We start from the raw sequence: 23,035 nt of genomic DNA, 5'->3' as shown, positions 1-23,035 counted from the left end.
AATTTCAGAGAGATCGAAGCTGCCAAAAACTGGGACCCATATGGAAAGATAATGAGCCTTTGGAATCTTGATGATGCACGTCGATGATCGGCTGAGAGAATCTTCCATTATTTCTTTTTTATGTGGCTCGCAAGATTCTAACTTTCTTATTTTAATCGAGAGATTATTGACTTCATTTGTTTTGTATATGATCATGGATTCATGGGCGAAGATACCAATTTATGCTCCACTAATTTTTATGTAAAAAGGGTATGTTCCAATATTTTGTTTTAATTCCTTAATGTTTCGAGTACTATAAATTTTACTACAATTTTTTTTATAAATTTACGTGATAGTACGCTGACCTAGGTTAGTGCAGAGGCTCTAATCTCCTCAAAATTTATATATATATTTTTTTAGAAGTTAGACCCTAAAAATTTATTGTTTACCTCGAAAAAGTATTTTTATGATTTTGCCCTCCCCCAATCAAAATTCAAATTTCCCCCTAGTTGCATAATTGTAACGCTCCTAAAACTGGACTTGACCAGTTTAGGAGGATTACTGACAATTCTTGGGGCGTCACAATAACAATCCACATTTTAGTGGCTAACGTAGTAAGTGTTACATGAATTGTCATGTCAATTTGTAAACGTAGTAAATGGCAGTTCACATTTTAGTGGCTGACATGTTAAATGACATATAAACTGTCAAGTCAGTTTATAAAAAATTTATAGTAGTGAAAGTTGTAGTATCTCTAAACAGTTTTTTTTTTTTTTTGTATTTTCTTATTACTAGTTATCCTAAACCTACTTATTTTTGGTAGGTACCAATACCATCCAACTATTAACTACTAACTACCCTAGATTACAAATAAGACGAAAACAATGTCTTGAAATATAAATTTTTAACAACTAACCCGTTGACTAAGTAAGTTGAAACATGATGTGATTTCACGTGAATCAAATCTTCTCATAAAATCAAATGACTAAAAAGATATCATGATCATGAATATTGTTTCACATTATAAAGTGAAATAAGGTACCTTGAACTTACTTCATTGAAATGACACTTCAAACACTTTAATCTATGCAACCAAAAACAAAAAGTATAAACAACAATCAACCCCCACATGCAATTCCACTCATTTCAATGTGATGTAGCTAACCAATTGGTACTAATTTAATCAAATCATATTTTATAAATTTTTTTTTTTGAAAAAATGCAACCTTAGCTAAATATTTTAATAAAATATGCTACGCATGCACAAGAAAAAGTTATAATAAGTGAATTGTCTCGAGATTCAAGGTCAAGTGAGTGAATCTGATTAAAGGGCATTGAAAATTATTATTGCAAAGAAGAGAGATCTAGGTAAGGTCCTTTGTTGGAACTTGGTATAATGAATCTCATTGAAGAATTGGAGTTTATATATATATATATATTAAATTGTGAGAGAGTTTATAAAAAATTTATTTGTCTAAATAAATATTGATATGATTCGTGACCTAATTAGACAGGTGAGTCTCGTGTGAACCCTCTCACAGATACAGTTTAACAATTTGAGCAAGAAATTACTATATCTCTAAACAAAGAAAGTATCATTTTCAGGAGACTTTTCTTTGGGAATCAAATATGCATGGGATTAGGTGTTTTAGATGGGTTTCATTAATGGAATTTGGCATCTTTTTATTGGTTGATTATAGGCATGAATGTCTCTAATGTAGGGTTGGTGATCACAGTAGATGGCCCCACAGAGGTGTTAATCTATGAAGAGAAAGATCAGATCATGTGGGCCAATTACAAGGAAAGGTGATTTCACTCATCTAACCCATGTGTCCAGTACCCATTGCAGCATCTCTCAATTTTCTTCAATGGAGAATAAATTCAAGAAAAAACCATCCACTTCATCCAGTGGTGTAGGTGTCCAAGTTGAACACATCAATTTTCAGAGAAAACTTTTGCATGGGGAAAAGGACTTATGCCCTAATAGCTTTGCTAGCTTTCAAAGGAATAAAGACATCTTTCTTGGGTCTCGATCTCATTTTCTTTCTTTTGTTTTTTTTTATACTTGGCCTCTCCCAAGTGCAAGGCTGACACATCTTGCTGCTACGTTCATTTTTGTACTTTTGTGGTGGACCTCTTGGTTTGCCATGCGAGAAAGATAGAAAAGGAGAAAAACAATGACATTGTACCCTTAATTTTAACAAAATGATGAAATTATCCTTACTAAAATAAAAATAAAAATGCTAAAATTTAAGTTTTTTTTCAAAATTTTAAGGGTATTTTTGTCTTATTGAAAATTTTATAGGGGTAATTTCATCATTTTGCTAGCATTGGGGGACATTGTCATTGTTTTGGTAGTTTATGGGGTAAATTGTCATTGGGATAGTAGTTTGAAGGGATTAAGTGAACTTTACCCAAAAATAAACTTTTTTTTTTTTTTTTTGTTTTCAAAGTTTGGTAAAGTGCTTGGGACTTTTTAACAACCAATTGATCACCACTCATATGTAATCGTCACATATCTCATCTCCTCAAATCAAGTTCAAGATAATAGCAAAATTTAGGGTTTGTCAGCTAATGTGTTGTTTGGGAGTTTTTTTTGTTTTGTTTTTAGTTTGAAAAAGTGTTTAAGTATTTTGAGCCGTTTGTTAATATTTTTGTATTAAGAACAAAAAAACAAAAAAATTAACAAGCATATCTTATGGGGGGGTATGGTTAATTAATTAATAAAAGTTATAGGTTAAGATTCAAACGTGATATTAGTGTTGCACTGATAATGTTTATACACACAAAACAATTTTAATAATTGTTAATCACGGCCGTCGAAGGGAAACGTCATCAACTTCACATCGAGCTCGTAGTGGGGGCGTTTGATTTGATAGGCAACCTAACCACGTTTTTTTTTTTTTTTTTTTTTATCTTATTTTATTTATTTTTAGTGCATGCAAGAATTAATTTCTAAAAGTTTTTCAATCTAATTTATCAAATTGTTATAATGTCTTTTAACATGTTAAAATTACTTCTCCTTTAATAATAGGTGAGAAGTACATTTTAAAAAAAAAAAAAAAAAATCCTAACTCTTTTAATGCTATTTTAGAATTTAATTTGGAGAAAAATTGTGTCATTTTCAACGGGTAGAAGGTATTTTGTCAACTTTTATTTGGGTTGAGTTGGCATGCGACATGTCCAAATTGAAGGGTAAACAGGACTCATCATATCATCACAGATCTGAGGAATTATAACACATATCTTGTCTTTTTGCTTCTTTATCTTCTATGAGATTCATACTGCATACAGACCAAATGAGTGATTGCTATAGCAATGTGAGAGTTGAGACTTGAGAGTTTCTTTTTCTTTCCTTTTTTTTTTTTTTTTACCTCCTTTGGTGGTAACAATCAAAAACATGTTGTAGATATTCTAGATATTCTAGTTTACCTCATTTTCTGTGCATTAACAAAAATAAATTATCTCAGTAGCATCTTGGTGTACAATTGGATATAATGAAAAAAAAGAAAAAAAAGAAAAAGAAAAAAGAAAAAGAAAAAGAAGCCCTAATGATCCACTATAGGGTGCAAACCTAAATGCCTTCCCCTAAGAAGTAACTTAATAATTTACAACTTAGTAACTTTGGTCAAAAATGGGAGGAGATAAAGCAATTGTTGATCCATTTGTCAATGTAGAACAACTTAGATCTTGGTACATTACTCAAGCCAAACCTTTGGTGCAGTGATCATCTTCACTTCCATTGCTTCTGACTCCTGCTCGTTTCAATCACACCGCATGTCTTCTAAGTCTTGAGAGTTTGAACTAGAATTGCCCTCTGTAAGTTCGAAGTGAGCTGACCCAGTATCTGCCAAGCAACAATGAAAAACAGAGTGAAAAAAAAAAATAGTCATCCACTTTCTGGATGATCTCAATAATAGTTCAGTAAAAATAAGGAGAAAATGTTGTTTACGGAGACGAGTGTAACATATCATGAAATAGAACGGTGAAAATAGCCAATCTTTTTATGCTATCACTAGAATGGGAAAAAATGCAAGGCTTCCACCTTCTTCATGAGATAAAAGAGTCTTTCCATAGTACAAGATACTAACTACAAAGGCCTCAAAAGTACCAAAACAACTCAAGTTCAGATACTACTTCAACTGTAATGGAATCCATGTATGTCATTAATACCCCCTCCATTGATTTTACCCTAAATACTCGTTAGATTCTAAGACCAAAAAACATGAAAATTTTCATGCACGAGGCTATAATGAAGATCTCACAAAATTTAAAATTTAGTTTTCAACAATCGAGACTAAAAAGATAGTGTCAGAAAAATCAGGCTGTCAACATACATGCTAGTGACAGAAGTTCATCTAACTTCCACCAGCAGAGGATGCCTTCTTTTTTCTCTTGTTCTTGGACTTCACAGCATCCTTCAACGTTTTCTCTCCATTTGTCCCCAAAGGAGTTTTGGCCGCCTCAATAGGTGAAGAAGCTAAACTATTATCTTCGGGTGGTTCAACTGGGTCAGCTTCACATGACATATTCTCTCCCCTCGAGTATTTTTCCTTCCTACTTGGTGTTGATGTGCCTGCATGTTCATGTGTGATACAGTGAGAGAGAGAGAGAGAGAAATGTGAGACAAGAATATATCAAGGAGGACAAAATGTTGAGCACACATAGAATGAAGAGAACTAAGGAGCAGCTGAGATCTTTCATTTATTTTTGCTAAGAAGCAGCTGAGATTTTTTTCACTGGTAACCATCATTGTTTTACCCCATGTCTGCTGGAAGGCCAAAACTAAAACGTTATTCAATGAGCAATAAATTTTATTACCGCGTGAAGCTAGAGAAGCTTTCAGGGAATCCAAATTGACACCCCCAGCGTACGGATCCCTGAGGAGAAACAGAAAAAAGAAACTTAAAAACAGTAGATTTGAATAAACAAAACGGGTTTGCAGTGTGTGTGCACTCGCCCTTCTGGGGTGTGGCCAAATTTCTAGAATAATCTTAATCACTTATTCGCTAAGAGAAGCTTCTCTGAAGCAAGGTCACAAACTCTGGACAGACTGAGAACATACCAACTTGAGGGTCCTCCAATGAAGTTCTTAGCATCTCCGTCTATCCTGCTAGTTTGCCCTTGTTTAGATGATTTGGTTTCACCTTCTATATCCATACTCTGATCAGCTATGCTTTTCCCAGGTATCAGCTTTGATCTCTCACTGACTACATCAACATCAGCATCACAGACATCTAAAGAAACAGAATTGGAATGGCGCTTGATCTTCCTTAATGCCCTTTCCGTGTTGTATGATTCAACCTACATCAATTTGCAGAAGAAAAATTACAAATAAAGTAAGAAACATCCACTCAACAGGAAAGTTGCAATCAAAACAATCAACTTCGCAAAAGAAGTTAGAAACCTTCATTCTTTTAAATTCAAAACCAGCCTTCATTTTCAATGCAGAAAGAGAAGGAGAGAGTGGGAGAGAGGGGGAGAGTCATATGCTCTTGAAGAAATTAAAAAAAAAAAACCATGCAAGGTTGTAACACCATATATTTTTCAACTAGCTATTCAAGGTTGTAGGGGGGAAAAACTAAGGGCTCGATAACGCTTTTTTGGGTAATTTGTTGCTTTTGAGCAAAAAAGCAAAAGCATTAACAAATAACTTCAAACACAAAACACTCAACTATTTTCACCTTTATGTCATATCACAACCAAAAAACGCTCTAAAAGGTTTTATCAAACGAACCCTATAATGGCATTGGATGTTAGAAAATGAATCCTCAACTTAAGAGTCAAGAACTATTGCAGATTGCATCCTGAGAAGCTTGTGATGGTGGCTGCTTCACCAATGTCCACTTCTAGAAGCTTGTTGGCTGTGTTCACAGAAGTAGAATTAAAAAAAAATTCCAACACAGTTTTCCTTTGGCACTTAATTGAACTCAAACATTACTCTAGCTATGGTTTCAACTCTCTTCTCTTCATGGTTTTTCCCTCATCTGGTCAAGGGATATCATGTCATCCCACAAAAACATAGTCCAATTAAGATACCAATGGTTCTAGATGCTACATCAGCACTTCTACTCTCCAAAATGTGTTAAAAAAGAATTGAATTTTCCGAAAATCAGTTGGAACCATGTGCTACAATGTTTGACTTTAAAGCAGCATCCGCACCCCCTCAGCCTTTAAAGGAATCTAACAATGTCCTCTTTTGAGCTCTGGCCATTGGGCTAAGCTTCCATCCTAATCATAACCCCAAACAAACAACACTAAATATAACCTCCCACAGCCCAAATAACGAGGATAATCAGAGTGTTCTAACCCTGATGTGATAGCAATTCCTGGGTTTACAAAAAACTACAACAGCTTTTGAGCTACTCTCACACATGCATAGTGCTTATAGCCGAATTAATCCACGAACTAACCCAAAAAGTGACAATTATGTAATCCAGATCACTGATCAGAAGCACCACTTCTACTATCGTAAAACTGGTTACAACTTAAATGAACCGCAAGTTGTCCAGATAAATCATAACAATCATATCCATTAACATAAATCTTTTTTTTTTTTTTTGATAAGTAATAAACTGTTTTATCCATCAACATAAATCATAAACAAAACATGAGAATAATGCAGCTGAGACTGGTTAATCATAGCCTAATTCTAAGACGCCTTATATTTACTCTGTTAAAGATGTTCCAGAATGTAGTATGAGTGCTAATATAATAAATGAATTATTTTTTTTGCGTTTTCTTAGTCTCTCTTGATCATGAGAACTTTTATGAGGCTTTGCCCACCAAACTTGCCAAATTGGCTCTTATGATATGTTAAGAGACAAAAACGGAATTCCCCATGGTTTGCCTTTCATCGCTGCCAATTATAAGCATAGAAACCAGTTCTATAATTAAGTTTAGCATATTGTACAAAATGATGTCTTTTTGTCAATTGAATATATTAGCTATAAGGAAGCACAAAAGGCGCAGCAGGTCTTAAAAGGTCGTTCCATATGAAAAAAAACCAACCGCGTTTTTTATCTTGGTAGTTATATCATGAGCCCTTTGACCAGCAATTCGCAAACATTGCATGATTACACTTTGCAAGACACCCTCACCGCCAGCTTTTTGAATGGCACAAATATCATTATTTGCATTAAGTGTAGCAGTCATTCGTCCCCCCATAACAGCTTCTTCATAGTGGGTTGGGTCTATCACCTGGATGGCACCCCCATTAGATTAGATTGATCGCCTAATGAACGGAGTTAAGTTCCACATTTTATATGCCTTAATGACAGAGACAGCATTTGCTTACCACACTGGTCTCGTTACTGAAAAACGCAAATGTCACTGCTATAGGGAGATGATGTATTATTAAAGGAAGTGGCTCCCTTACCTGTTAAAAAGCAATATGTGATAACAGCTACTAAAAACAAATAGTATATCCAAGGGTCTAAAGTATACATTTAATCATAACAAGATTATGCCCATAATATATATCATAAAAGCATTATGAGATACTATAATAAAAATATCAAAGTTCTGGCACCCCTCCCCCTACTAATCATGGCAACTGCTTTTCTGTCCAAAAGGATGATTTGTTTCAAAGTTCATTATGTGTTTCCCATATTTATAAGTTGAATATTTGATGATCAAATTCAATGTTTTCTGCAAGGGCACTTCTAAAACTAATTCTAATAAATTTGCAAAGCTGACCTCAGGTGGGTGCACTATCACTTCCTGACCATCTTCTCCTCCTAATGAACATTCAGGCCTCCTGAATGTCATGAGAGCCGCTAAAGCAGCAATATTAGCACCATCAATAAGGTTTCTGCTTCCAAAATAAATAAATAATAACAAAAATTAGTCTAAAGTAAAATGAATTGAAAAAAAATAAATAACTGTAGGAAAAAAAAACACTTACCCCCCATTATCTAGAATGTGGAGATCAACACGGACCGACCATACTGACTTCCCAGAAATAACACAAAGTGATTCCATATCCACCGCCCTGCTTTCCCTGTACAAACACTTTAAACCTTCAAATAAAAATACTACAACTCATAACCATCCTTGGCAAAAGTTTTTAGCTTTTCTAGGATAGCAAACATTTGCCCATATGTGTTCCTTGTACTTACTAGTAGGGAACATTCATAGAACAATATTGCCCACAGCCCATTTCAGCTTCTTAGGTATAATCAGTTAGCAGCGCTGAAAGCTCCAACATAATTACACATAGTTTGATATTTTTAAAGCAATTTCACGAAGCAACACATGGGAATAACTGTTTGAACTCTAACAGTACATGATGTAATTCAATAACAAACAATCCATTATGAATGGCATGGCTTTAGAAGGTACAAAAGAGCTGCTTCTTAGTTTTTCTGGGTAGTTTCACATAATGTCATTGAACAAGAACAATCAAGACAATGTCTCAAAATTTAAAACTACCAATAAAAACCCATGCTAAAAGTTCACCTTAGACCGCGGTCTATTACACGTCCCAACTCCACTGCAGCTTCTCCGGGACGGCCCGGCTCGAATGAAGGATCGGCCATGGGAGAAAACTCGGTGAAGATGGAGAGCGTGCCCTCGTTGGGTCTGTCCTTGTATGGCTGGACCAACTGGGCAGTCACAAAGCCCATCACATGGGTCTGACCCAACTGCACTTCCGTCGAGCCGTCTTCTCTGAAAATCACCAAAAGACGCTTAAAAATGGAACCCAGAGACAAACAAAAAGGTGAAATTTCAAAAGTAGGAGGAGGTGGTTTCTGAAGAAAAAGAGAAAAAAAAATCAATGACTTGGGGAAAGGGGACAACACTTGCCTGCCGAACTTGATGGAGATTTTTCGGTATTCGAAAGGGCGACGACCGTCTATTCGGAGGTCCGATTGCAGAGCGGTCTCGATGAATTTCTTCTCGTTCACTGTTAAACGCCATGTATTGGCTAATCTCGGCTCCATTTTCGATCTTTCTCCCTGAATGAGTATGTATGAGAGGGATTTCTGTTAGAGAAGAAGAGGATGCGAATTTGGAGGGTTTAGGGTTTCTGGGTTTGCGACTCAAGAGTGTCAAGTATAAACCTTAGTCCGTTGGTTGGTTACTCTTGCTCTAAACCCTAAAAATCTTATGCCGCGTTTGGCTTTCCGCTACTTTTAAATTTTTTTGGGAAACTTCATTTTGGTCTCCTGAACTTCCATCCGATTTTACAAACTCCCCCTTGAACTTTCAAATCTTTAATTTTAGACCCCTAAACTTTCAACTACTCTCAATTAGAACCCTTCCGCTAATTTTAGTCATTAAAAATACCAAAAAAAAAAGAGACCAAAATGTCCTTGATTTTCATTTTTTTTAAAATAAAAAAAAATGTTTTGAAAGTTGACATTTTATACAAAAGTCAGGAGTATAAACGTCATATAACGTTTAAAATCTGACGGAGGGTCCATATTGAGAGTAATTGAAAGTTCAGGAGTTCAAAATGAGAGATTTGAAAGTACAAAAAAATTTGTAAAATCAAGTGAAAATTCAGGAGAGCCAAAGTAAAGTTTTTCCTAAATATTTAGACTTTTTTTTTTTTTTTTAACTCAACTCAATTAGATAATCTATTCAAACTTTGTTCATTTAATTTAAAATGAATTTGAATTTGCTCATAAACTACTCAATTAACTTATTCATTACATAAATAAAGTAAATGTCGTAATTATTTCTTCTTCTTCTTTTTTTCGCAAATTCATATTAATTATGGTTAAAATTCTATCATTTGAATTAACTAGAGAAATTACCTCAAATCTTACAATATAATCTTAAGGTCTATATGTTTGTCTTATGGTATGTATATACATTCATCACACACACATACATATACACAAACTCACTCCTATAAGCACATACTTTTATATCAAGACTCACAAACACACTAATAACATCTGAAAATAGGCCCAATGAATGACCTTTCACTTTTTTTTTACTAGAATAAATTTGAAAATAGGCCAAATATTGCAAGAAATGTGACCAGATTCTCTAATATACAATCAATCACAAGCATATTGGTCGAGAGAAAATCACTATGAAACAAAATTTAAAGCCGTTTAAAGTGGCTCTTAATGTGCAACATCGCATTGATTATACTACGTACAAGAGTCTCCAAATTTTCGCCCACCCATCAAATTACAAGAAAAGGAGAAAGAGTAGTTATGTGACAATCCCAATCAATCTTTGGATAATTACAGGATAGTTGTAGGACAAAAATGTAATTTTCAGCATTACTTAACTCTCTCTAAGCTCTAAGCTTTTCCCTTCCACCAAATTACAAGATTAGCTTCACAACCCAACCTTTAAGATTCAAGTGTTTCATGCTCACCCCCCAAAGTCCTAAAACACAAAAGAAAATGGATCTTGGCACATCAGATGAAAGCACTTCATTGGTTGGCTTGGCACCTAATTTGAGTGAGACTAAGTAACTCAGAAATACACGTTAGAAGCCAGATAATCTAGAAGGAACAGAAAGAAAGTTTCAGAAAGAAAGTTTCAGAAAGAAAGTAAAAGTTCTTCCATGTCCAAAACAACAGAAGCAGCATCTAACTAAAAAATGCTGCAAAACATGCGACTGTTGTTATATATTCTTAAGGGCTACAGAGGTTCTTGAGGTCTTCCTCCTTGGCATACCAACTTGGTATTAGCCTCGCAGCGTGGGGATAAAGGTCCTTGTAAGAATTCCTGATCGTCCCCTCAGCCACCCCGGTGGCAAGAGATACGTCTGCACCTACATTGCTTCAGTATTTTTAATCTTTATCGAGTTAGAGCTTGTTTGGGATTGCGTTTGAGGGGTCTAAAAATGCTTTTAACACTCAAAAAGTCCGTTTGAAGAAAAAAGTATTCGTTTGGTAAAAAAATTAAGAGTGCTTTTAAATGTCTAAAAAGCCTAAAAATGGCCAAAAAGCACTTTTGGCAAAAGGTTAAAAATGAAGCTTTTGCCTAAAAGCTCTTTTTGACTTAAAAGCTCTATTTCTCAAACGCAATCCCAAACAGGCTCTTAGTGTAACTAGGATGAGTAATATCAAATTTATCTTTCTAACCTTTGAGAAGTTTCTTGTCTTCCGATAGCTGAGTTATCATGTAAATTATAGCTGCTGCAATTGATATTGGGCTCCTCCTGCAAAAACATAAACCAGAAAAATGGCGGTGTTTCTTTTAAGCTTTCCAAAAGCCATCTTATTATCATTATTATTATTGTTAAAACTTTAAATTTTGTCTATCAATTATCTGAAATCCAACAAATCCAAAGTTTTAACTTCAGATAAAGTAAAACTTTTCACCACTCAAGAAATTGTCAAGTTCACCCCAGTTTCACGAGGAATGGGTTTAAAATCTCCCTAGCCACCATTAAATAGAAATGACAAGACTTACAAGATTAGAGCTTCATATCTCCCTGTATTTTCTTAATTAACTATCAAAAGTTCAGCAAACATTGGTGAAATCAAATGTAGTTGAAGATGTTTTTATATGATAAAGAAAATATACCATAGACTACAGTACAGCACATGGTAGAGATAGAAGACGAGACGGTTTTAAGATTTCTAGTTGCATGCCAATATCAGTCAACATCCAAACCACACTTCAGACTCCAGTGTCACCTATATTTTGTTCAATCTAGTTATAGGGGTCTTATTTATATGATAAAGGACAATTCATTTTCATCTGCAAGCATCCCCTCATCCGCTGGATAATGGTGCAAAAAATGTGGCACATCACATGGCTCCATATTAGTAAAACACCAATGAGCAAACTTTTTTCTTTTTGATAAGAGCAAAACGCCAATGAGCAAAATATTTGCAGCAAACAGGGGTGTTTTGAGTTGAGAATTATCCTTAAGCCCATCTGAGTCCCAAATGTTGCAGAGCCCATTTGGCACAAAGTCTCAACTATTTTCTAAATAATAAATAAACAAATATAGACAGAAAGAAAATGGACTACCAAGAGATTATAACAAATAACCTTTTAAATTCTGCAAAATGCAAAAGCAGACAAGAGTATCAGAACTACCTTATATCAAGCTCTTCAGATTTCTGTACGGCTTCATGAGCAGCCTTGACTGCTTGATTACTCATGCCAAGATGGGAGCAAAAACGTCTCTGTAGATTTTGAAATGGGGATCATGTTAATGCTTTCCCTAGCAAAATCTAAAGTAAGACATGCAACAAAATAAAACTATTGGTACAGATACGATGAGAAGTAGGACAGTGGTAGCAGCATTTGCTGAGTCAGTGCTTATCTGTCACTCACCAATCAGTGTGCATCACGCATTATGTGCAGGGCCCAATCCATGCATATGTTGCTTAGAGCGCAAGTCCAGTAGGCCCCACAGGTTAATGTGACACGCCTTGATTGGTGGGTGTTTAGCACTCCTCTACAGAGTATCACTTCACCGCCAAACTCACCAGAAAGTCCCCAGCATGTATGGTTCCCATTTCCATGGACTGACCCATCTCTACTTCTAGTTGTTTCACAATATACTCTTTTGCGCGGCCAATTTCCTTTTTTGTGGCTCCATTAGCAACAGAACAAATTTCTGATTGGAATACACAGTTCAGGAACTTCCATATGCACAAAGAAAGATAGAGTAACAAATACTCAATTCTCAAGGATAATCACTACACCTTTCACAGTGCGGGGCTTGTCTTCTTGACGACAAGCAATATAGAGGCAAGCAGCCAAAATTGCATCCTGATTTCGTCCTCTGAGAGGTTTTTGATCTTCTACTTTCTTATATATTTCATTTGCTCGATCCTTTAATCAAAATTACACAATATATCAAGAAAGAACCAAAGGCACTTCAAAATTAAAGACAACAGTAGAATCATTCGGGAAACATGCTAAATATGAGGAAAACAAATTGAAATATATGAATATTGAGAAAAAAAAAAAAAAATAGAAAAGGATAAGACTAGATTTCAAGAAACACAGGTTCCCAATATTCTTTCCAATACCAATAAACTAGTTGAAAAATAGATTTGGCATCTGCAGCATGATTACAGTGCAAATTTCACATCAAGAAGTGTGACCTCCAACTTTCCAAGTGTTGGGTTTCCAATAATAACCTTTGTCAGGACTAAAGAAGATAGATGTACCCAAAATACAAGCAAAATCACATAAAAAGGATACTTCAACTAGCATCATCAACCAAGTTGAAAAATTAAAAACAATCATGCCGATCAACATGAGTTTAAAATATAGGAATTATACAAGTGAACCATGAACCTACGACCAGTCAATTAACAGTCGATTGCTTAAAACTTTCAAGTCTAATACCTAGCACATATGGCCAAGATATCCTTTTGAGGCACCCTGTTTGAAATTCAGGCTCCAAGTCTCAAAATGTCAGATAAAAATTGCAAAGGTTGAAGACATTGTCCCAGAAACAGATACCATGCTGATTTTATTGGAATTTTTGTCAAGATACCATGTTTCCTAGCTTATTAAGAAAACAATTTTGCAATCTTTTACCTTTCAACCTACTTGCAAATTTTTTTTATAGGAATTAATAATCCACAATTAAATCTGGTAAGTAATAAAGCATATATGATACTCAATCCCCCCCTCCCAAAAGTTTCTGCCATAGAGTACCAGGTCCATCCTAGATTTTTTCCCCTTCATCAATCGAATATTTTAGAACCGAAATCCTAGTTGGAATTTGAATGCCTATATGACAAATTCAAGGTCACCAATGGCCCATCTTAATCACTCTTGCTTGGTTTTGATTTAAATCTTAACTATGTGCATGTCCATCTTTCAAGCTCCCATTCATCAATAAGATGTTTTAGAACGGAAATCCTAGTCCGAATTTGGATGCCTAGGGTCACCAATGGTCCATTTCAATCACTCTTGGAGCCTGTTTAGAATTGTGTTTGAGAAATAGAGCTTTTAAGTCAAAAAGAGCTTTTGGGCAAAATCTTAAATAAGTTTTTGCAAAAGTACGTTTTGGCCATTTTTAGAATTTTTAGACCCTTAAAAGCGTTTTTAATTTTTTTACCAAACGAGTACTTTTTTTTTCAAAAGAACTTTTTTAGGTGTTAAAAGCATTTTTAGGTCTCTCAAATGCAATCCAAACAAGCCCTTGGTCTTGGTTGGTTGCACTGAAATCTGAACTATGTGCCAGGATTGATTATGCCATAACAATGGGTATGCTTGCCCTTCACAACTGGGCCATTCCATTTCCAAAGAACAATCAAATGCATCCTATTAACGAATGTATCATATAACCATGTGTTTGAAAGCAGCTAAACCACAATATTAGATATATCAAGCTTTTGAAATAACAATCAAATGTATCCTATTAACGAAGTAATGGACAGGATAAAAAAAAAAAAAGAGAAGAGGAGGATAATAGACCAATAAGCATGTATGATGATATTCAAAGAGAGCAATATGCATAATAACTAATAAGCCATGCATAATCACAAAGACAAACAACAGTGATATGGATAACATATGAACATCTTGAAAATAAAAGATCATTTGTAATTATCATACCTTTATGGTTGCAACAAGGCCCAACCTGAAATACCAAATTATTGCATCAGCCTTTCTATATTTTGTTCTTTAAAAAAAATTGTATTTGATTAACACAAAATGAGCCAATGAAATTGAATATTTAAATTTTATATTGCATTATTCTCAATTCAATGCAGAAATTTATCTTCTGGAATATTAAAATTACAGAAATAAAAAAGAAAAAATTTAATTGCTCGAACTATAAAAATAAAAAAGTCTACCACAGTCGGTCAATGAATTATCAAAGTCGAGAGAACCTAATGGATCTGACAAAAATCAAGAAAACAATTAAAGAAACTCCTACTCAATCAGCCCAATTAAATAATGTACCAACTTGAGTAGTATAAAACTTATTTCTCATTAAAAAAAAAAAAGAAGACAAAAACACAAGGGACCCACCAAAATTTCTTTTCTCTTCCACCACTTTTCTCACCGAGCAAACAGATTATGAGTGAGAGAGAGAGAAGCAACAGTAAAATCCAAAATCGGTTCCTCGAAAGAAACTAAAAAGTCATCTTCCCTTATCCATATGGATATACCCAATTCATAACTTGATCTAATCAATAGCGATTTTCGTTTCTTGTGGAAAACTAAAACAACCTAAAGCATAACACTCTTTCCGTTTGTGTAATTTGCTTCACCTCCATTTTCTCACCAACCGAACAGAAAATTAAAAAGGCCTCAGTTGATTGTCAACTTTATCAGCAAAGCTCAGTATAGTTTTTCACAATCACAGTCAAAAAAAGTTGATTGCCAGAATCAATAGAGAGAGAGAGAGAGAGAGAGAGAGATGACTATCTAACCGTTGAACGGAAAGTTTAAAATCTGAGGAAGCAAGAAAAACAACTGAAATTCTAAAAACTCCCTCTCATTTCTCCTCACTTTCACACCAACCAAACAAAAATCACAGAGAGAGAGAGAGACCTGTCAGACATGGTGGCAATGGCCTTGAAAGCCTGAATGAGCGAACGGTCCGGGTTGGAGCCGCGGTTCTGCCAGCGGCCCAAGGATGACGACAAGTAGTCCCCGGACCCCCCATTGGGCCTGGAAATCACGGTGGAGAGTCCACCGTCGGCCAGTAGCGGATTAGAGGGCCCGCCGACCCGAACCGGGTCGTTGTCGCCCGACTTGTTGGCGAATGTCCGCCACTCGGACGTCTCGTCTATGGAGTGGGCCTCGAGCACGAGGCCGCACTCGGAGCACACGGTGTCCCCCGCCGAGTGGTCGAAGACCACCTCCGTGGCCCGCTTGCACTCCGGGCAGAAGGAGTCCCCCATGTCTAATGTCTTCTTCTTCTTCAGTACTTTCTATTGGCCAGGGAGAGGATCGTTATCTTCTCTTCTTCTTCCTTCTTCAACACAAATGATGTCATGTAGGAAGGAGAATCAGGCTTATGGGTCCCACAAATGGTGTCGGTTTCTTCTTTCTAATACTTGTAATGAAACTGTCATCTGCCTCTCTCTCTCTCTCTGTTTTTTTCTCACTTTCATTACTCCATTCTTGGGCTTATCCTTTTACAGTACTTCTATTACTTGTTTGGAAAGTTTTCGTTTTCTTTTTCATGTCAATCTTGTTCCATTTTTTTGTAAGCTTGTTGAAAGATATTTACATACAAATATTACTTGCTTTGTAAATTTTAAATTCCAGCGTGGCAAATAAAAATTAAGTTACAAATTGTTAGTGTCAAATATTAGAATATTAAATTAATTATTTTTTATTAGCTTAATTTTTTTACGATAATGATAATTTAATAAACAAAAACTTCATATTGGGTCTCAATTATTATTATTATTTTTTTTAGGGAATCTTTCATACTCATTTATTGAAAAAAGATCAAAAGTACAAATTACTTACATGAGAGAGTATAGAGCTTTGATAAATCATAGCCATGGCTATGAGATTATATTGTCATAGAGACAAACATAAAAATCTTATAATAAAGTCATATCTATGACTTCAACATTCGCTAACCCATGTCTAAACTTCAGTTATAGAACAAATCTCATCAACGTAGACTCAATTTAATACATAGGTAGCCCATATTTTCAACTTTTATTTTTTCTGTCATAAGAGCGAAACCCTTACACCGAAACTAATACTCATTGACTTAAAGGCCAGGACAAAAACTTTCAGCCCAAATATCACTCATGAAAGTAGATCTATGGAGAAGTCAAACCCTTATTCAAAAACAAACAAACAAACAACAAAAACACAATAATAATAATAATAATAATAATAATAATAATAATAATAATAATAAAACCAGCAAACATCTACAACAACCGAGGCGATGGAGGAGAAGTGCACTGACCAGCGCGTGCTAGACGAGATGGAGTTGTTTTACGCCGATGTACAGCTGAGGAGCAAAGGAGCACAATGGGTAGGCGTGTGGTTGAGCGAAACCAATTGAGGAGACTAGATCTAGTTTTGAAAAATTATATCTAAAACCCAACCGATTTCAGGGAGGCGAAGAGTGGCGCAACACAGTGGAGGGCAAATAGAGGCAGCGCATCATAAGCAAATGGATGGCCGGAGCAACTGGACTAGTTGAAAAAAAAAAAGAAAAAAAAAATTGAAAAAAGAAAGGAAAAAACAAGGAGAGCAGCAGAGGAAAGAAAAGAGGAGTAGGAGGGGAGGGGAAATGCTCCCTCCTCCCTCACAATTTTTTCTCTCTAGGTTTTCGGGGTCTCAATTATTAAGAAAGTGCTTGAATTTATACGTGAGATAAAGTGTTATAATATTAATTAAATCAACTAAGAATTTTCATGAAACACTATAGTTTTTACAACAAATTGAAGTGATTGTTTATAATTTATAAAATAATTAAGAGCCTATAATTGACAAGTTCATCACTAAATTGTTTTTTTTTTAGGAAAGTCACTAAGTACTAATTAATTTAAAAAGTAAAATCTTTCATTTAATGGGGATGAGGATGATTGATGACCCCCTCCTCTCCGCAACTTCTTGGACCAAGCACAATCAACAGATTTTTAAGGTTGGAATAGTCCTTTAGATTTCAAGGTGCATGACATTATGTTCATGTTCTCCATGTTCTTGCACAAATTTGCTGTGATTTATCCCAAGGAAACATGCTTGGGAGAACTACAATTTTTATTATAAATTTTTCTACAAATTAATCTGATAAGTTGTTCTAGATAAATAGAATATACTCTTGTCCATCTCCCATGTTTAGAAAATCATATAGAGAGACAAACGGTTACTCATCGACCTCTAGTGTTTGGCATACAACCTTTTAATCTTAGGGATCGGAGTGATACAATTGGTTCCCACAAATGGTGCCAACATCAAACACCCAACTCTAGGTCGAGGAAAACTGCAGCAAAGTTAAAGAGTAAAGCATAGAAAACTTTGTTCGGTGCGCCCGTGAATAATTAATCTGATACGATACTTAAGTTAGTGTTTGGTTGAAGAATGAGTTAAGAACGTTTTTTCAAACTCTATGAAAAGATATAAAAATAATCTGTAACATTACTCTTCGAATAATATCGAGACGCTAATGTCTCCACTTGGCTACAATCCCTTGTGGGTGCACTAATACATCCCCCAAACACCTCTTAAAGTATATCCATTTTAAATACCACCGACAACTCTATGATCATAGCACCCAATTCCACCCCTTAAAAAAATCCCAGAAGAAAGAAAATATTTTTTTAAAAAAAAAATCTAGTATATATATATATATATCTTTAGTCGAATTCAGCATGCCGTACCTATTTTTCGCAGGTTAACGTACATATGGGTTAAAAGCACACTATTTTGGTTGTCGTTGTCTTCCTTCTTTATTTTGATTTTTTTCTTTATCACGAGTAACCATTATTTATTTGCAACATTATATATGCATTATTAGAGGGGACTATACATCCAAATATATAATTTTATTATTAAATTGGGTGGAAAGAAATAAATTTCTTTATCTCAAATTATTAAACTGATATTTGTTCAAAATACATGTGATAATTTTCTCATGACTTTTTACACATGCCAGTTTAATAGGCTGGTTAGAAAAATTTATTCCTAAACATAAAAATTTATCCGTTTATTACAGAATTGATACAAATTTTGATATGCATTAAGAGAGAAATGTTTGTGGCAGCTGTTTTTGTATTTTTCCTTACAAGAGGACTCTCAAATACAACATTAAAATGTTGTGGAACCTTAAGGTTCGGAAACTTTTTCGTAATTTTTGGTTATACTGTTTCAAATATTGATAGGGTTAAGAAATCTTTTGAAGTCTGTGTCACATTTTTGGTACTGATTTAATAAACCTTTTGAAATTCATACCCCTTTTCAAAATACCAAATCGTTTATTTGATTCATTTTCAATAATTTTAAGTGTTTTCTGCACTGATGTGAATATGATTGATTTGGATTGCCCTATTCCCTTTTTTTTTCCCTATGAGATATGATTTACAACATTAATGTATGTGAGGTACCTGTTTCCTAACCACCATTAATTAGTTAAAGCCTTGGGCTTCTAGCGTTGAGAATAAGACCCTTTCCATTTCATTTGAAATAAAAATTATCCATTTTGTGGTGTTAGATGCTTTCCATTCTGTGGATCATTTAAACCCTAGCATCACCCCTATGTTGCCATTGAGTCATTGACTATACAAACCTTGACAATGACATGCATAAAATCACAAGGAAATTAAATATTGACCAAATTCATAAACATTGAATTTGACTCTTGAGATAAATATTTTCTTTTTATAATTTTTAGATTTTTTAAGTTATATTATTATTTTTAAATTAAATAAAAAATATTTTATCATGTTAGTACGCTCAACACCCAATAAAGTAAACTTGGTAAAAGGAGACCTGATTGGGAGTACGCGGCGTGCTATGCACGCCGTGAAGGAAAATTTTTTTTTTTAATATTTTAATACAAAAAAAAAAAAAAAAATTTGCACTGGCGTGCAAAGCACGCCGTGTGCTATTTTGTTTTACCCAAAAGGATTAAGGTCAAAGTGGCACACGAGGAGTGACAACATAACCATCTTCAATGGTTAAGTTAACAAAAGTGAGGTTGGCAAAGAATGGGGATATAATGCAGACAATAAATGTTACGATCTTTCGAGAAACCGTATGTGTGATGTAGATCTCCACACCTTTATAATATCTTCTTGTCTTTGTTTGGCAGTCGGGCTTATCAAGACAAGTGCCAAAGGTAGGCAAACTCTTATAGAAGGTGGCATTCCCTCATAACTTGTTTCCCTTTGAGGGATGCCCTCATCGACTCATTTTTCGTATTGAGCTCGATTGAAAATAGGTAAGATAGTAAATTGATAGATATTATTTTTTAGGTCTCGACCATTTGAAGAGAAATGCTATAGCATCTACTCTTGTCGTTCTTTCAATTTTTTTCATCTTCCCTTTATAAAATCACACCATTGGATAAATATTTACTTAGGTGGGTCCTAATGGTAAAGTTACATGAGAAAGAGTAATCAGATAATTGATAGATAAATAATTATTTCGAGTACTATATTATATCTTACAGGCCAACTGGCTAGTAGCTAATAGCTATAACTTTACCACAGTGGAGGTTGGGGGTCCAGCCTTGGATTTTGTAATTAATCCCTTTCCCATCACTTTATCTACACTTTATCTATACTTTGATATTGAGAAATCAGGCTCCATATGGCAATTAACTTTTTTTTCTTTTTTCTTTTTTAATTTTTTTAAAAATCAACTTTAAAAACTTATCTCTATTTTATATTGTTAAATTGCTGATTAAATGATTAAATTTATATATTTATATTAGCTTAAATTTTTATGACAAGTATATGATTTAACATGATATCAAAGAGTTTAAAACTTGACTCTACAATTCACAATTCATTTAATTAAATATTTTGTGTGTTGGACATCACCTATTAAAAAGAAATCTTAGCCCACGTGTGAGAAAAATGTTAAAGTGCTAATTAAATGATTAAACTTATCTCTTCCTATCCGCTTGAACTTTTAAGACAAATGGTGATTTAACCTACACTAATCACTTTTTATTAGTTATTACTATTAAAAAAAAAAAAAATTCCACTACACAATCATTTACCAATCAGAGCCACTATATACACTTTGATTCTCACACTTTTAAGTTCATATTTTTTGATGTGTTAGTAAACATTACCATTGAATCTAAAATCCAATAATGATTTATCCAAAATCTAATAATCATTTTGAATGCCACGTCAGAGAGACTGCACTTAAGAGTGTGGAAGTGAGAGTGTCTCTAATTTTTCTCATTTGCATTAGGAGTAATGCTACTCACACTCTCACCCTTGTACTCCCTAACGTGACTTTTAAAATTATAATTTAATCAAAATCTAACAATAATCCATTACAAATTTAATAGTGGTTTAAAATCCATATCAGAGAGTGTGAAAGTGAGTGTGTTAGAAGTGAAAGTGTGTCGAGCATTAATTTTGTATTAGTTTCGTTTATTCATAAATAATAATTATTTATTGTAATCCTATTCTAAATTAATTACGCCTTTTTAATTTTATTCTTATTTGTTTATGCTCTTTCAAAGTTTTAATAATTAATAAAAAAACTGGAATTATAAATTTTATTATTGTACATATTATGTGATTATATTGACTTCTTAATTTATAGCTTATAACTAATATTTTTGACAGTAATATTATTTTCAGAAAACAAATGTTTTTGAAGAAATTCGTGAGCCTAATTCATCTCATAAAACCTGTTCAATAAGAGAAGGGGTTGCCTATTCCTTATAAATATGCCCAAGGTCTTGTTCACAATCAATGTGAAATTATTCCTCAAAACCTTCATTCATGTGCAGGTCGGTATTTTTTTCGGTCCTTGTCACGGGGTAAATAGTGTGGGCCCTATTTGTTCTGTGGTAGGCTTTGATACCATGAAGAAATTCGTGGGCCTAACTCATCTCATAAAATTGGTTCAATAAGAGAGGGTTGCACATTCCTTATAAACATGCTCAAGATCTTATCCACATACAATGTGAGACTATTTATCAACAGTTTTCATGGACTTTTGCAAATTTATCTTTATATATAATTGGTTTTGAAAACTCAAGTACAAACTTGAATAAATGTGATATTGAGGTTTATTATAATTTTTGGGAATGACATATTTCTAAATTCTAATAATAGCACTAATGTTGAAGAAACTTTTTTCAATTCAATTTAAAAGAAATTTTTATCCTTACAAAACTATGCATGAGGAGCTTGAGAACTTATATATATATATATAAAGCAAATAGTAGAAAACATAAAACTTAGAGGAATGCTGGGGTTCCTCTTGGTATTCTTATGATCCTACATGAATATATGAGAGAATTGGTGGGGTGAGTTCTTTTGTTTTGTTTTTTTAGAAAACAATACCATCGTAAGATTAAGAGAACATTAAGAGAATACTAGTAGAAATTTTCATCCAGGGGAATCCTTAGAATTACCACTTCTTAGCTTTCAATTTACCTCTTATCATCAAATGAAATGTGAATAACTCTCCTCATCTCTTTGAAACAAGGGGCGCTTCAATTATTTTATATGAGGAACTATTGATCTCAATCACTTACTGCAGTCCCTCTTTCAGTTTTATGTCAAGGTCTATCTTGTAGAAGTACTCAAATTGGACTAGTACTCGATTTTTAGGTTTCATTTTAAACTTAATTGGTTACTTCCAATTACATAAATCAATAGATCAAATCGCACAATAGGGCATTTCCCATTTTTATAGGAATGGAGTTCTTGCATAGTAAAACCGTGGTGTTCTTTTGATCTTACATAGATATTATTTTCTAAAAAAGTATAAAAAATTAGTAAGGTAAGTTTTTTTAGTTAAGATATGATCCAATGAAGTCTCTTTCTTGTGCATATTTAGTTATAAGCATCCATCGACATTAAGATATGTGAAAGAAACAGCCTTAATTGTGTTCAGAAACAAACAGGGAAAAAAAATTAAAAAAAAAGTCTCTTTTTTAGGTAGATATTTAGTTTAAGAACCTCCAAGTTGGATGGAAAACCATTCATTTAATATAATTTATTAAACTAATAAATATTTTTAAAATATACCTACATTTTTAATATGATTAACAGATCATGTGCATTCTCATATATATTTTTAAAAAGAACTTTGTTATTTTTCGATCCTCGTCTATTCCTCATCCATTATATATCATTTTTGTTTAAAACATATGTATTAAAATCAAGTGTTTTGAGAACAACTATCAATTTAGAGCAATCTAGACTATAATTTAAAATTTTTTTTAAAAAATCAACTCATTTTAGAGAAATATAAAATAAAATTGTGCCACCGATTTTAAATAAACTTAATTAGTTTTTTTTTTTTTTTAATGAATTGATTGTGTTAAAAGGTAATTGAAGAGTAATATAATATCCTGCTCACGCTGACCCAGCACATTAAATTCCTCACTTGCCACCCATCTGAACCGTTGTAACCCACACCATTAACTCTCTTACACATGCATGCAAAACACACACACACTCTCTCTCATCATAAT

The 23,035-nt window shown here is 33.9% G+C and overlaps 2 protein-coding genes across 3 annotated transcripts; both read right to left on the bottom strand.

The window, feature by feature from the left end:
- Positions 1-3,386: 3,386 nt before the first annotated feature.
- Positions 3,387-9,087, bottom strand: LOC132163911 (exosome complex component RRP45A-like). Its single transcript, XM_059574288.1, has 10 exons — positions 8,788-9,087; positions 8,440-8,649; positions 7,886-7,981; positions 7,678-7,792; positions 7,277-7,357; positions 6,991-7,179; positions 5,045-5,283; positions 4,801-4,859; positions 4,317-4,555; positions 3,387-3,826 (listed from the first exon to the last, which is right to left on the bottom strand). Exons 1-9 carry the CDS (start codon positions 8,922-8,924, stop codon positions 4,338-4,340), a joined length of 1,344 nt encoding a protein of 447 aa, XP_059430271.1. The 5' UTR covers positions 8,925-9,087; the 3' UTR covers positions 3,387-3,826; positions 4,317-4,337.
- Positions 9,088-10,028: 941 nt separating this feature from the next.
- On the bottom strand, positions 10,029-16,006 carry LOC132163609 (transcription initiation factor IIB). Of its 2 annotated transcripts, none has more exons than XM_059573959.1 (7): positions 15,436-16,006; positions 14,491-14,515; positions 12,618-12,747; positions 12,399-12,529; positions 12,004-12,092; positions 11,037-11,113; positions 10,029-10,723 (listed from the first exon to the last, which is right to left on the bottom strand). In XM_059573959.1, the coding sequence occupies exons 1-7, from the start codon at positions 15,786-15,788 to the stop codon at positions 10,584-10,586; spliced, it is 945 nt and encodes a 314-aa protein (XP_059429942.1). In that variant the 5' UTR covers positions 15,789-16,006; the 3' UTR covers positions 10,029-10,583. The 2 variants fall into 2 exon arrangements, with proteins under 2 accessions (XP_059429942.1, XP_059429943.1); XM_059573960.1 differs by having other exon boundaries at positions 10,029-10,717.
- Positions 16,007-23,035: the final 7,029 nt, after the last annotated feature.

This window comes from Corylus avellana, chromosome ca10 (genome assembly GCF_901000735.1).
Source record: "Corylus avellana chromosome ca10, CavTom2PMs-1.0".
NCBI lineage: Eukaryota > Viridiplantae > Streptophyta > Magnoliopsida > Fagales > Betulaceae > Corylus > Corylus avellana.
The sequence above is the reverse complement of the archived record's forward strand: the minus strand, read 5'-3'. Positions and strand labels throughout refer to the sequence as shown.

Bases quoted from the DNA above. Each gene is read 5' to 3' on its own strand.
- LOC132163911 (XM_059574288.1), bottom strand. From the start codon at position 8,924: ATGGAGCCGAGATTAGCCAATACATGGCGTTTAACAGTGAACGAGAAG. The intron at 7,793-7,885 runs GTAAGTGTTTTT...TTTTGGAAGCAG, and splicing joins CACATTCTAGATAATGGGGG to AAACCTTATTGATGGTGCTA. The intron at 4,556-4,800 runs GTAATAAAATTT...ATGAACATGCAG, and splicing joins AGCTTCTCTAGCTTCACGCG to GCACATCAACACCAAGTAGG.
- LOC132163609 (XM_059573959.1), bottom strand. From the start codon at position 15,788: ATGGGGGACTCCTTCTGCCCGGAGTGCAAGCGGGCCACGGAGGTGGTC. The intron at 14,516-15,435 runs GTCTCTCTCTCT...TTGGTATTTCAG, and splicing joins ATTGCCACCATGTCTGACAG to GTTGGGCCTTGTTGCAACCA. The intron at 12,530-12,617 runs GTGTAGTGATTA...TATTCCAATCAG, and splicing joins CAAGCCCCGCACTGTGAAAG to AAATTTGTTCTGTTGCTAAT.